Source organism: Cebus imitator, unplaced genomic scaffold, assembly GCF_001604975.1.
Source record: "Cebus imitator isolate Cc_AM_T3 unplaced genomic scaffold, Cebus_imitator-1.0 Scaffold541, whole genome shotgun sequence".
NCBI classification, from domain to species: Eukaryota; Metazoa; Chordata; class Mammalia; order Primates; family Cebidae; genus Cebus; species Cebus imitator.
Genome location: NW_016107856.1, coordinates 1413531 through 1428240, shown reverse-complemented (window position 1 = coordinate 1428240; position 14710 = coordinate 1413531). Strand labels below are relative to the sequence as shown.

General features: G+C 41.3%; 1 protein-coding gene across 4 annotated transcripts in view; it reads right to left on the bottom strand.

The window, feature by feature from the left end:
- The window catches only part of CUNH1orf226 (chromosome unknown C1orf226 homolog), a 311510-nt gene that overhangs the window by 52534 nt on the left and 244266 nt on the right, over positions 1-14710 (bottom strand). For all 4 annotated transcript variants that reach the window (XM_017515038.2, XM_017515039.2, XM_037733653.1 and 1 more), the window contains one exon: positions 3056-3164. In XM_017515038.2, the coding sequence (XP_017370527.1) occupies positions 3056-3164 (109 nt within the window). The remainder of the gene's footprint in view (positions 1-3055; positions 3165-14710) is intronic.

Here is a 14710-nt window from a genome sequence, read left to right as displayed (position 1 = left end):
AGGGCTGCTGTGGGAATGAAATTAGATCATTCATATAGAGAGCTTAGAACCATCTCAGGCTTATGGCAACTAATCAAAACAGGTTAGACATTATTATCTGATGTAATATGAGGCTGGAACTCAGATAATATAGAGTACAGGAGAGCAACAGTTACCTTGTTATAGTCCTGCAATATTTTACTACCTAGCTTCTGGTGAAAGCCTAGCTGAAAAAAACTTAGCTCAAGAATACAACTCCAAAGACGGGAGCCACATTGGCTGTGTGAGTGGCCCAAGGAAGATCCACAGGTACAGAGTAATAGCTGTGCAGGGAGTAAGGTTGAGGGAGGCCAGGCCCTCAACCAGGCCTCAACTGAGACACCTGACTCATATTCTCAACCAACAGAGGAGGCAACCCTTTCCCCATGTGCACTGTTGGGTGATGACGACACCCCATTAGAAGTCATGAGAAACATGCCATGGGTATATACACAGGGGACATGATGTGATGTGAAGCAGCAATAACCAAAGTCCCAACATAGCAAGGATCTCAGACAAGGTTTTCCTACACTATGACCAATACGAGGGCTCTGGAGAACACCCACATCTGCAGGCTTCCAGTCAAGAGGCCTCCCTATTGACTTCCAACAACCCAGGAACATCTCTGCAACACACATTTCCTCTATAGTCCTCCCCCCACCCTACCCACCTCTGAAGCATTCCTATGATTTGCCAGGTAAAACCCCTTCCCAAGCTATTATCTGTTGAAATTAGAAGTGCTTTATAAAAACGGTAAATCACCATGTTTGGAGGCTAAGCAGGAGGGCAAGCAAAACGTGTTCCCCAGCCCTCCACAATTCTGCATTCTTCGCTGAACAATTCACTTCCCTTTCTTAGGTTGGAAACTGGCCTTCCCACCTACAGCTCAGCAGCAGTAGGGCTCACTGGCCAGGCTGAATGGAAACAATCCCCTTAGCAGCCTGGCTTCAGGCCAGGAAAGGGCCTGAGAACCAACTCTTTGAAGAGCTAGGGTCTCAGTAAGTGAGGGTGAAAGGGGTATAGGAAACAGAAGAGCTAGAGATCAGAATTTGCTATAAGAGCTATGAGACATGGAAAAAAACTGACATGATAGGCAACCAGAGGACTACTTCTTTTCACTGGGTAATGAGAACTCCATTCTGTGCTTCAAGGTTTAAGTTCTAAGTGGGCACTGCTCTTAAACTCAGGTTTTGTTAGAAGTGGATGCCCCCACTGCATCTGTATTGCTACATTAGATCTAGCAAGGCAAATATAATATAATGGTCATCTTACCCAGGTTTCCTGCTCAAAATTCTTTTGTCCTGCATGTCTCCCTGGTTCTATTCTAGCCAGTGCCTATTCATGAGAACTCAGGCAAGCCATTTAATCTCTCTAAGCCTCAATTTATTCATCTGTAAAACTGGGAGGTGAAAATACATGTCTTACCTTCTTTGCATATGTGCTTACAAGGATAAAGTAAGATTAACTATTAAAGAACCTGGCAAATGATAAAGTGTCATTTGTAACTCTAATAAATTCCAAGGTCCATATGGTCCAGTCTACGTACAAAACTAAAGTCAGAAGCACAGTCAAATACTCAAAATGAATTAAAAGGGAATTCCAGTCTTTTGCTGCATCTGTCAAAGAACATTACAGATGATCCAATTCATGACCATCAGGAACACTTTGTATTTCCTTTTCTCTCCTCCCCAGGTCCTCTACACAAGGCCACATAAGAGGCTTTCACTCTCTTTCTCTCTTCCTACTTACCTTTCTGTCAGTTCTTTAATGCAGTTTGACTTATCCTCATTTGTTTTTTTTCCCCTCTCAGCTATACTATTATCTAGATGTGAAGTCTGGCAACTTACTCTTTCACTCCTCCCATCTTTCCAGTTCTAGCACTTTTCATCCAGCTCCATGATTTGCATTTAAAAAGCCTGGAACAAGGTGGGTAAGGGCACAAATCTCTGTAGAGGAAGAGGCTAAGTTAGCAAGGCATAATCCTCTTTGTGGAGGTAGGATAGGGAAAAGGACACCTATCAGCAAATCTGGACCCTAGCATGTGTTATTGATAAGGTACTTGACAAGGTACCTACACATCTACTAAAGAGGCCTGAAGACAAAAGAAGCATAAAATCAAGTTTTTGTAGAAAGCCAGGCTTAATGGTTTGTTTCTAAAATGGTGGACTAATTAGGGTTCTTATAGGCACAAATACAGTGTTTTCCAAAATCTCTTTTGCAGAAAAATAGTTCCCAGGATATTAACACATTACATGGAAAAAATATGGTTCCACTGTGAAATCAGTTTGAGAAATTCTGAGTTAAACAAGTTAAAATCACACCTTCTCAGCAACTTAAATCAGGTCATTTTAACATGAAATATTTTGGCTGATAAATGTTTTACAGAACACATTTTAGGAAATGCCAATTTTGATGATTCTCCTTATTTTATAGATGAGGAAGTTGAGACCTACATAATGTCACTCAGGGTTCCAGTGGAGAGGCAGGGCTAGATTCTAGGCTTCTAAAACCCCAGTTGTGTGTGTTAGACTCCTGGGGGAATGTTATTAATATAAAGAATGCCTCTTCAGAATCACAAAAGTTGCATTTACTTGAGTACCAAGGTTGTCATCCCAAATAATCATCCAGGATAACCAATATGATACATCGAGTCTAAACTGGACTCCATGTGTCTTCATATTTTGTAGCCCCCTAATCAATACACAGAATTATGATGAAGAGTCTCCTTAGCAAATGACAATGCTTTTTTCCTACCCTAGGATAAAGTTAGCAACACTCCTAGTGCTGTCTAACTGCTCTCATCCCAGAGCATGTAGCCAATGGTCAATTCCTCTTCAATCATCTATATGTAACTATGTACAAAGTTCAGATGATGCTAAAAGAGAAATCCATTATATAGGAGCAATGACAGACTACTGAGATAGTTGCCCCACGTCAACATTACAATAGCCATCTTCAACAGGGAGATGGGCCAATGTTGGGGATTTTCTGGATCCATTAGAGGAAAATAGCAGATGGATGACAACTGTCTCTTTACCTTCTTCTTGGATTTAAAGACGTTACACCTGAAGACATTGCTGGCACCATCTCGAGCAATATAGCTGAAGATCTTCAAGTCTTGGGAATCATGAGAGACATAGAAGATCCTAAAGGAAGAACAACAGAAAAATGCACTGAAAATGGCCTTAGGTTCAAATCTCCAATCAGGAAAGCTCTGTTTAAGGATACTCTGAAGCAGAGCTCATGAGAGCCAAGTTATGACAGAAAATCTTCTTCCTTCGGGATCGAAAAACCACAATGCAGGAGGCACTTCCAGCAGGCCCCACAAACCCTAACACTGTGACTTTCAGATTTGGTAGAGTGGGCATGGGTATGATATAGAGCTGACACTATTGTTAGCCATCTCCTGAGGTGGCAAACCTGTCCCTGTAACTTGTGTGTTAGAAGGAAAAATCATTCCCATCCTTATCAGAGCAACAAACCCACTTCTTATCCAGAAAAATGCACACAAGTTTTCTGATGCCTGTTTAAAATTAGCCCCAAATGCAGAGACTTGGGGAACCAGCAATGTTTACCATATTGGGAGGGATTAAGGTACTCTTAGTTCCTTTGGTGATAGTGACCCTACTCTCTGTCCCTCCCCCTCTGCCAGGACCACAGCATCCATGTGTTCATTCCATGATTCAACCAATCCACTGAGTTCACACTGCGGGCCAGGCAGCATCCCAGCAGCCAGGGACGCAGCAGGAACAGGACAGAAAAAGCCCCTGAACTCACGGAGCTTACATGCAGGCAGTGCCAAAAAGCAAATATAAAATAAGTGCTATGAAGAAAAATAAGGCAGAATAAGGGATGGAGCATGATGGGGGCTATTTTAGATAGGGTAGCCAGGAAGGTCTCACTGAGAGGCCGAGATCCGAATGGGGTGAGGGAGCCAGTCACTGAGATACCTGGGCCAAACCACGGCAGGAAGCAGGAACAGCAAGTTTAGAAGCCCTGCAGTGTTCAGAAGTGTTACAAGCATTTGAGGAACACCCAGGGGGCGCAACTGAGTGTGGTTCAAGTGGAATGAGTATGCTCAGCAACAAGGTCGTAGAAGCAGCCAGAGGCCAAAATGTAGAAGGATTTGAAGGTCATAGCTTATATTCTATGTGAGATGAGAAGCCCTTCAGAGGCTTCTGAGCACAGGACTGACTTGCTTATGCTTTAAACTAAAGGATCATCCTGGCTGCTTGGGGTGGACTGAGGTAGGGACAAGGGGAGGCTGGGAAAAGGGGGATAATTATAAGCAAGGCCCTTGTGGCTGCATCTTAAGCCGGCTTAGGACAGGGCTCAGCAGAACTTCCAGGTCTGACTGCTGTGAGGTCGGTGGAGGGAGATGGAGCAGGTGTATCAGTGAAATTAGTTTTGGGCAGTCCAAGGAGAATATTGCCCTTGGTAGCACCTAAGAGACCACATCAATTCCACAATACATTTTTTACCACTAACACTGATGGCTTTCGTCCAAGGATTTAACAGGCCTGGTTTGTTTCAGTGTAGGTCTGTGCTGTGCAGAAGAAAGAGAATGGGATTCAGAGTCTACAACTTCATCTACAACTTTTCCACTTACTACAAAGTAAGCTATGTCACCCCTCAGAGACTCAGTTTTATTATCTGTACAATGGGACTATTAATAGTAACACTTCCAAGAGTTACTGAGGAGGTAGAATAGTTAGTAAAATGCCTTCTTACATCCCCTTACTGATATAGCCTCTAAATAGCCTAGTAACTGAGATTCTTGCCACAGGACTCCAAGAAGCCTGGGAGGAACATTCACAAGAAAAGTGGGCACAGAGAGGAGAACGATACTGTGAAAAAACCCAGGTTCACCTTGGGGACTGTAGTTTCTCTGCTAAACTCAGCTAGCAGGCATTTCAGTGCATCTCACATCTATCATCTCTAAATGATCGTGAAATAGAGGCTGTTTAATGTGGTTTCCAGTCCCCTATCCTTCTAATGATGCCAAATTATCTTCCTAACATCAAAGGCACACATCAACAATTGTATCTCAGCATCTCCTGCCTGAGCTCCAGGCCCATTCAGCCAACCCTCCTGGACATCTCCTCCTGAATGGTTCTCAAGCTTCTCAAATTCCTCAAACCCCCAAGTGAATTCATCATACTCCTCATAATTCTCCAAGTCCCATCTTGATAACAGGACACCATACCTACTCAAGCCAGAAACCCAGGTGTCATTCTCAATGGCTTCGTTCACTGTTCCCCAATATCCATCACTCATGAGCAAGTTCCTTGCAAAGGTGCTCCCTAATGTCTCTCATTTATGTTTTTCTCTTCAACTCCAAGGTATTGATCATTTAGAGTTCTCATTTTTCACCTGTATTTTTACAACTTCCACTAAACAGTGTGCCACTCTTCTTCCTAACTCACCTATTGTCAACCCATTCTCTACATTGCTAGCAAAGTGTTATTTTTAAAAAGACAAATTACATCCAGCAATTCACTCTTAAAGTCATCCAAAGGCTTCCTACTGCTTTTAGGATAAAGTCCAAACTCCTTAGCATAGTGTACCTACCTTTCCATGGTCATCTTTCTCCAGAGTGCTGATCTACATAGGCCTGCAGAGCTAGGTGTGTACATCTTTCTGACCCTGCAACTACTATGAACACCTTTGGTGGCCTCCAAGACTTGGGTCAGAGCAGCCTTCCCCTCCCTTTTCTTCAGCAGTCTGAGTTGCTGAATACTCCAGGGCTCAACTTTGCCACAGCACACATCTCACACTATGATGTTTTTACATGTTCTCCTCAAAGGAACAAGGAACACATCTTCGTAGCCCCAGTGCCAGCACAGTGATTGGCACATGGGAAGTTCCTAGCCTGGTTAGAAGGGAGGGAGGTGTTCCAGCTGTCATTAATGAGCATCTATAATGTGATCTGCCTGGCTATTCATTTTCCCCAAGGAAGTCAGATCCAGTTAGTTCAGCATGACACATAAAACTTCTTGATTTTTTAGTTAACTTATTCTTATGTAATACCCTAAGGACTGAGAACGAGGTTTAAAATTGAAACAGCAGATTTGAATGCAAACTGGCATGCCCACAAGACACAGAGATGTGGAAGGCACAGAGGAATGGCAGTAAGCCAAGGTTAACTTAACCTTAACAGACAAAGCATCTTTTCAGAATATCTGATGAGAACTGTACATGGATGCAGCCGCCGCCGCCATTGGACCACAGCTCTCTGGAGATTGCTCTGCTATGTCTGATTTCAGAAACTTAATGTGTTGTTATTAAAAGTAAATAATCTCTAGCTAACCAAAAAGTCAGCTAGTTAAAGCTTAGAAAAGTTTCCACCAACATAGCCAAGAGGCAGAAAGTTTTTCCATGTGACCTCATTCATCAACAAACTAATAAATCAGCAAATTAAGGTCTCTTGGGTCCAAATTTCCAGATCAAGAAATAAATTCCAAGACCCTCATTTCTCCATTGCTTGGTTTTCTTAAGCACTGATTGTGGGGGTGGGAGAAATTAGGGGAGGGTAGAGGAAGGTGAGTGCTCAAGAGATTTCCCTTTTTCTTTCCTTCCTTCTTCATCTTTATCCTTCAGTCAGTCTACGGTAGTTCTGATGATCTTGCTTCCAAAAAGCACCTTAGTCAATTTTCCCAACTTTCACTCTCTCTCTCTCTCTCTCTCTTTTCTCTTGGTGAAATCTTAGCTCATGGCAACCTCTGCCTCCCGGGTTCAGGTGATTCTTATTGCTTCAGCTTCCTGAGTAGCTGGGATTACAGGTGTGAGCCACCACAGCCAGCCCTAAAATTTCTTATTTTTATTTCAAAATATATATAGCATTATACTTTTTACCTATTAACAGAACTGTTATGCTTTTACACAGTAATAAACTTTTCTGCAAATTCATCCTATGTCCATAAACTTACCGTAAATGACTGAAAGAAAAACAATATCTGGAAGAAATTGGATTTTGCGTTTATCATCATGCTACAATTTAGTTTGACAATGTGATTTTAAAAGCCACTAGACTCACCACCAACACCCCCCTTCTCAAACTATTCATCTATAGGTTAGCTCACTTCTCTTAAGATCACAGAAAAACAACAACCATTTAGGGTAGAAGGAAATCTGTGGGGTCATCAGGCCTGCATACAACCCAGCATCTCTGTCAGGATTCATCACTGATAGGCAATTCACTCTCTAACAAAGTATCCAATCCCTTTTTTAGGAGGTTCTAGTTACCTGGAAAATTTTCCTCATGTTGACTAGAATTCTGCCAATAGGAATGCAGTGGAGGAAAATGGCTGAGAACACTGGCCCTAAGGGGGACAGACCTGGATTTCAGCCCAACCTTTGCCACTTACTAGCTGGAACGCCCTGGTCATATCGCAACCCCCTTCTTGTTCTTCACCTGTGAAACAGGCAAGAGCACTGTAATGTACCTCACTCATGCTAGTAAGGCTTAAAGAATGAATATGCGCAGAGGGGTCAGCTTATAGCAAATGGTTCATATATGGGAACTGCTTTAAATACTGCCACATTACTGCTCAAGTTCTGTCCTTAACGACCTCAGAGAACAAGGCTAGTCCTCTTCCAAATGGTCAATGTTTTAATATGTGGAAAAAACACCATGTTTAAATTTACTCCTTTCTTTTTTTTTTAAGTTCCAGGGTACATGTGCAGGATGTGCAGGTTTGTTACATAGGTAAATGTGTGCCATGGTGGTTTGTTGCACCTATCAACCTAGATATTAAGCCTGGCATGCATTAGCTATTCTTCCTGATGTCCTCCCGGCTCCCCTACTCCCCTGCAATTCTTTTATTTTTAAAGTGAACTACAGTACTTCCTTCAATAGCTGCTCCACTGGCCCATTTTCCAAGTCCCTTATTTCTCTGGCAGGTTTGCACTGTGGAAAGAGCATAGGTTTTGGGATAAGAAAGATCCAGGTTCAAGTCTTAGCTTTTCCATCTTCTAGCTGCTGGCCTGAGGCAAAAAACTCAGTTACATAATCCTTCATTTCATCATATAAAATAGGCATATTAACGACTTCTTCATGGTATTGTTCTAAGCATGTGGTATGTGTTTTACACATACCACATTTTACACAGTGCCCCACACATGGTAAGTGGCTTGCTCAATAAATATGAGTTCCATCTTCTCTTAACTTTTTCTGTACATATTCCAACTTGCCAGTGACTATCTTAAAATGCAGTTCACAGAACTGAACTCATTTGTAAAGGGATCTGAGCAGCACAGAGTATATTTGGATAAATATTTTCTATGCCCTAGAACTGAATTTTTAGCAAAGCATCTCTGATCATGTTTTTTTTTTCTTCTGTTATAACATCTCATTGCTGGTTCACACTGTAGTCAACTCAATGCTCAAAGCTAATTTGCGCAACTGCTGTAAGGCAGATTTCCTGGACACACTTGGGTAACTGGTTTTTTAGGACTGGCTCCCAGTGATCACGGTTTCCTTTTCCAAGTTCTCACAGACCATCTGCTTAATGATCTCTTCTAGAATTCTGCCCAGGAGCAGTGACGAATTCACTAGGTGGTAATTCCTAATGCAGGTTTTCCCCTTTCTAAAAAGTGGAATATTTTATTTTTGCAATCTCTTTCTCTTCCATCCCTCCTGATTTTGCAAAAGATGACCAATTACTATTTTGCAATCATATTTTTCAGGAACCCAGAACCCAAGTGATTGAGGCCTGGACACACGGTAGTGAGGAATATCTTCCTTTTTGCTCTTGGTTTTGAATGTCTGTTTTTTTTTTAAATTGCATATGTTCTAGTGTTTCTAATTGGAAGATCAGTTCTCTACTTGAGAGGAAAAAAACCGAGAGTTAGAAAAATGGGATTTGAGAGTTTCCCCTTGCCATGTGCCAATTCTCTCTTCCTTCACACCCCTTTTTCTCTCATCTTCAGCCTTTTCCATGAGCCCAATGCATTCAGGGTTTCAGCTCTCTCAGTAATGGTTGTTCCTTTGCACTCATACTTGTTTTGAAGCTTTGCTTTCTATATTGTGTACTTTTCAAGGAGCATTTTATGAAAATCTGGGCAGACACATGATTTTTCTTCATGATCTCACATTTTGGGGGCCTGACTAGAATCAATTATGTTGTCTTCATGTTCTCATCCTTTATTCCCTCTTTCAGTCTCTAGCCACGAGATCTCATCTTACTCTGTTGTCATCCCTGCACTCATCCAATAATCCAATTGAAGACCTGAATAGAACAAACAGGTTGAGTAAGAGGGAATGTCTCCTGCCCAACTGCTGAGAGCTGGGATATTGGTTTTTTCCATCCAGATCAGGTTCTTCTTGGGTCTCAAGCCCACCAATGTGCAGACTGAAACTCACACCATCGGCTCTCCTGGTTCTCAGGCCTTCAGACTCCAACTGGAACCATATATTAGCCTTCCTGGGTCTCCACCTTCCCAACTGCAGATCTTGGAATTTTTCAGTGTCTGTAATTACGTAAGTCAATTCCTTATATATTTCTTATATGTGTATGTATACATAAACACATGTAAATATGTAAGCACGCACACACACACACATATATCCTATTGGTTCTGTTTCACTGAAGAACCCTGAAACAGCCATATTCCCTCAGGCATTAGCATTCTACCTGTAATGCCCCTCATCTCCATGGGGACTGCCTGCTGACTTAGGACTACAGAGGCTGTGAAAGGTCTCAAGACACCTGCAAGATTTCCTGAGTCTACATCCATGTGCATTGCCTCTTGCTCAAGACCCGCTGGGTCTCTCCCAGCCAGCCCAGGTCCTGCCATGCAATTCTTTCCTGCCACAGCCCAAAACAGAACTTTAGGGTAGAGGATGCAAACCACCAAGGGGTCTTGAGAAAATTATTTTCCTTCTCTCAGCCTTCTTCTTTTTTATTTTTATTATGTATTTATTTATTTATTTATTTTTGAGATGGAGTCTCACACTGTCGCCAGGCTGGAGTGCAGCGGCGAAATCTCAGCTCACTGCAATCTCCACCTCCCAGGTTCAAGCAATTCTCCTGCCTCAGCCTCCCAAGTAGCTGGGATTACAGGCACCCGCCACCACGCCCAGCCAATTTTTTGTATTTTCAGTAGAGACGAGGTTTCACCATGTTGGCCAGGCTGGTCTTGAACTCCTGACCTCATGATTCGCCCTCCACAGCCTTCCAAAGTGCTGGGATTACAGGCATGGGCCATGTACTGGCCTGCCTTCTTTTTTAGTCAATGAAATGAGAATTAAAAAAAACATCTTTCAGGGTGATTGTAAGGTTCAGATGTAACAACAGATGGGCAAATATTCTCTAATCCATGAAATGTTGTACAAATACTTGAAAACTGTGGAAACAAACCTAGAAATGTCAAATGAAAAAACAAAGATAAATATTTATTGTTCTTCCAATATCAGTGTCTCTTGGTGGGGCTAGTCTCCAGTGTGTGTATAGAGATTTTTCTCTGGAGGTCCTGGAAAGCAAGGGCATTCCTAACTCAAAAAAGATGTGCTGCAGGAGAGACTGAAATGAAGCCAGCTGACAAAGGTAAAGTATCAAGTCATCTGAAGATGGTGGAGACAAAATCAAGTGGTATTCTTAAGGAAAATTTCTGGGAAAGTAGGAAGCATGATGTGACACATGCAGAAGACAGAAAACAGAACCAACCTGCTGCTCAAGACCAGATGAACGAGGCCCCCCTGTGAAGGCATGGTCCTGGGAAATCCAGCATTTCTCCTACTCATGGGAACAAGGGTTCCCTAAGCATCCCAGTCCGTGTGATACTGCGGGTCCCCAATGTGTTATTCTAAGAGGAACTGGGGAAAATATTAGAAGGGGTGGTATGTTGGTGAGAGCCCCCAAATACTTCACTGATAGAACACCACCAGACATGACAGGAAGGAATGCACCCTTACTCCTATCCCCAGCATGCTGCCTGAATACTGGTGTGTCTTTATTTTCTTTTCTCATCTGGCCCTGCAGCACGAACACAGTTTCACACTCCTGTGGCAGCTGTTATTCATTCTTTTCCTCATCTATCTTATTTACATTCATTTTAATGTTTAGATGACACTGTCTTCCATCTTGATCACTGTTCTCTCCTATGACTGCTTTGGTTTGATTATCATCTTCCTCCCACTGTATATACAGGGCTTTTTATCATGTCAGCTGATCTTCTTTTATTTGAAGTTACTGTAATTTCCATATTCTTCATTCCTCATTTTAGCCATTCTCGATTTGATGACTACCTTCCTCAGGACTGCTATTTGGCAAAAAAGAACGGTAATAAACTCATGAAATGGGGCCCAGGATCCCTCATGGAACTGGTCTCCTTACTCCACAGCTTGTCTTCCACAGACACCTGAAATGTGGGGCCACATTATCCAGTAGCCCCTTGTCATCATGACTGGGATGTATCTCACAGATCTGCCTCACCACAGCATAGTCTGGAAGGAGGCCTGGGATTCCGGGGCTGGGAGAGACCTTGAGAGACAGTCAAGCTCATCTCTTCAACTGCAGGTAGAGAAATGCAAATATAAGAGCTGATTTCTAAGGTTTCTTCAAGGAATAAAATTATACAAATGTCTAACTTATTGTTACAAAGATCTGCTGTGTACCTAGAATAACGAATAAGCAACCAATTGAGTTTTAAGACCTAGCGAGAGCCAGACAAATGCATATTTATCTTTTGAAAGTCTAGCTAAGGCACCCTCATGGCCTATCTCAGCAGTTAATTTATATTTTAATTTCACAGCTGTTAATAAGTTTTTTCTTATGTTCCACTAAAACCTCCCCTGCTTTACTTGAATCAAGCACAAACCATCACCCAGCACTTTCTAAATGCCAAGTACTGGGATAAATTAATTTCTTCTTGTTCAGTACTTGACAGGCATGCAAAAAAAAAAAAAAAAAACAAGCTAGTGTCTCTCACGAAACCACCACACAAAAATCCTTTCATATATTTCAAGGCTTTAATTTCTCTCCAACACTCATCATTTCTCCAAAATAACTGTCACATGCTATTGGCTGTCAATAACCAAATCTATTTACACAGGCTGCCAATTCTTCTGTGTATCTATGTTATCTGAGTTCTTACATGCAGCTTGTTCACATTTAGGGGGTTTACACCATCCATCCCACACTTTTCAGTATGCTTAGACTTCCTGAAGATTCTTGCTCAGACACAACTTCCCTCCCAGAGCCAGAAAGCAGAGAGAAAATGAACATATCACAATATTAAGGGCATTACTTTGACTGGTATATGCTGGAGGAGTTTTGTCTAGAAAATTCCATCTTTCTTTTCTCTTTTCTTAAGTTTATTCTCTTGCTTTCAAGCCAGTAAATACTTTCCTTCAAGCATTCCATGCAGAGAGGCATTAGGCAAAAGTCTTCCCAGTGCAAAATAATCATCAACAAAGGTTTGTACCCTTCCTTGTCCACTCCCCCATACACATTGAGATGCCCGTAACTTTTGTGAAATAGAAGATCTGACAGAACACAGCCAAAGGCTCAGTCGAGGTTGCAGCTCTCCTGCTTTCTCAAAACCAGTTAATACTTGGATTCTTAGTTTTCTTAACTACAAAATGGGATAAGAAGAGGTTCATAGAGCTGTTATGAGAATCAAATGAAATAACTTACATATAGGGTCCACCACATAGTAGTTGCTTAAAAAAGGCTGTTGACAAAATTCAACAGTCCTTTATGCTAAAAACTCAATAAACTAGGTATTGATGGAACATATCTCAAAATTATAAAAGCTATTTATGACAAACCCACAGCCAATCATACTGAATGGGCAAAAACTGGAAGCATTCTCTGAAATCTGGCACTAGACAAGGGTGCCCTCTCTTACCACTCCTATTCAACATAGTAGTGGAAATTCTGGCCAGAGCAATCAGGCAAGAAAAAGAAATAAAGAGTATTCAATCAGGAAAAGAGGAAGTCAAATTGTCTCTGTTTGCTGATGACATGATTATATATTTTGAAGACCCCATCGTCTCAGCCCAAAATCTCCTTAAGATGATAAGCAACTTCAGCAGTCTCAGGATACAAAATCAATGTGCAGAAATCACAAGCATTCCTATACATTAATAACAGACAAACAGAGAGCCAAATCATGAGCGCACTCCCATTCACCATTGCTACAAAGAGAATAAAATACCTAGGAATACAACTTACAAGGGACATGAAGGACCTCTTCAAGGAGAACTACAAACCACTGCTCAAGGAAATAAGAGAGGACACAAACAGATGGAAAAACATTCCATGCTCATAGTTAGGAAGAGTCAGTATCGTAAAAATGGCCATACTGCCCAAAGTAATTTGTAGATTCAATGTATCCCCATCAAACTACCATTGACCTTCTCTACAGAACTGGAAAAAACCACCTTAAACTTCATATGCAACCAAAAAAGAGTCCACATAGCTAAGACAATCCTAAACAAAAAACAAAAAAAACAAAGCTGAGACATCACCATACCTGACTTCAAACTATACTACCAGGCTACAGTAATCAAAACAACTTGGTATTGGTACCAAAACAGAGATATAGACCAATGGAACAAAACAGAGGCCTCAGAAGTAATGCCACATATCTACAACCATTTGATTTTTGACAAACCTGACAAAACAAGTAATAGGGAAAGGACTCTCTGTTTAATAGATGGTGTTAGGAAAACTGGCTAGCCATGTGCGGCAAGCTGAAACTGGACCCCTTCCTTACAGCTTACACAAAAATTAACTCCAGATGGATTAAAGATTTAAACATAGACTTAACACCATAAAAACTCTAGGAGAAAACATAGGCAATACCATTCAGAACATAGGCATAGGCAAGGACTTCATGACTAAAACACCAAAAGCAATGGCAACAAAAGCCAAAATAGACAAATGGGATCTAATTAAACTTAACAGCTTCAGCACAGCAAAAGAAACAATTATTAGAGTGAACCAGCAACCAACAGAATGGGAAAAAAATTTTGCAATCTACCCATCTGACAAAGGGCTAATATCCAGAATCTACAAAGAACTTAAACAAATTTACAAGGAAAAAACAAACCCTATCAAAACATGGGAAAGGATATGAACAGAGACTTCTCAAAACAAGACATTTATGCAGCCAAAGAACATATGAAGAAATGCTCATCATCACTGGTCATCAGAGAAATGCAAATCAAAACCACATTGAGATACTATCTCACATCAGTTAGAATGGCAATCATTAAAAAATCTGGAGAAAACAGATGCTGGAGAGGATGTGAAGAAATAGGAACACTTTTACACTGTTGGTGGGAGTGTAAATTAGTTCAACCATTGTGGAAGACAGTGTGATGATTCCTCAAGGATCTAGAAATAGAAATTCCATTTGACCCAGCAATCCAATTACTGGGTATATACCCAAGGATTATAAATTGTTCTATTATAAAGACACATGCACAGGTATGTTCGTTGTAGCACTGTTTACAATAGTGAAGACTTGGAACCAACCCAAATGGTCATCAATGATAGACTGGATAAAGAAAATGTGTCATATATATAACATGGAATACTATGCAGCCATAAAAAAGGATAAGTTCATGTCTTTTGCAGGGACATGGATGAAGCTGGAAACCATCATTCTCAGCAAACTGACACAAGAACAGAAAACCAAACACCACATGTTCTCACTTATAAGTGGGTGTTGAACAATGAGA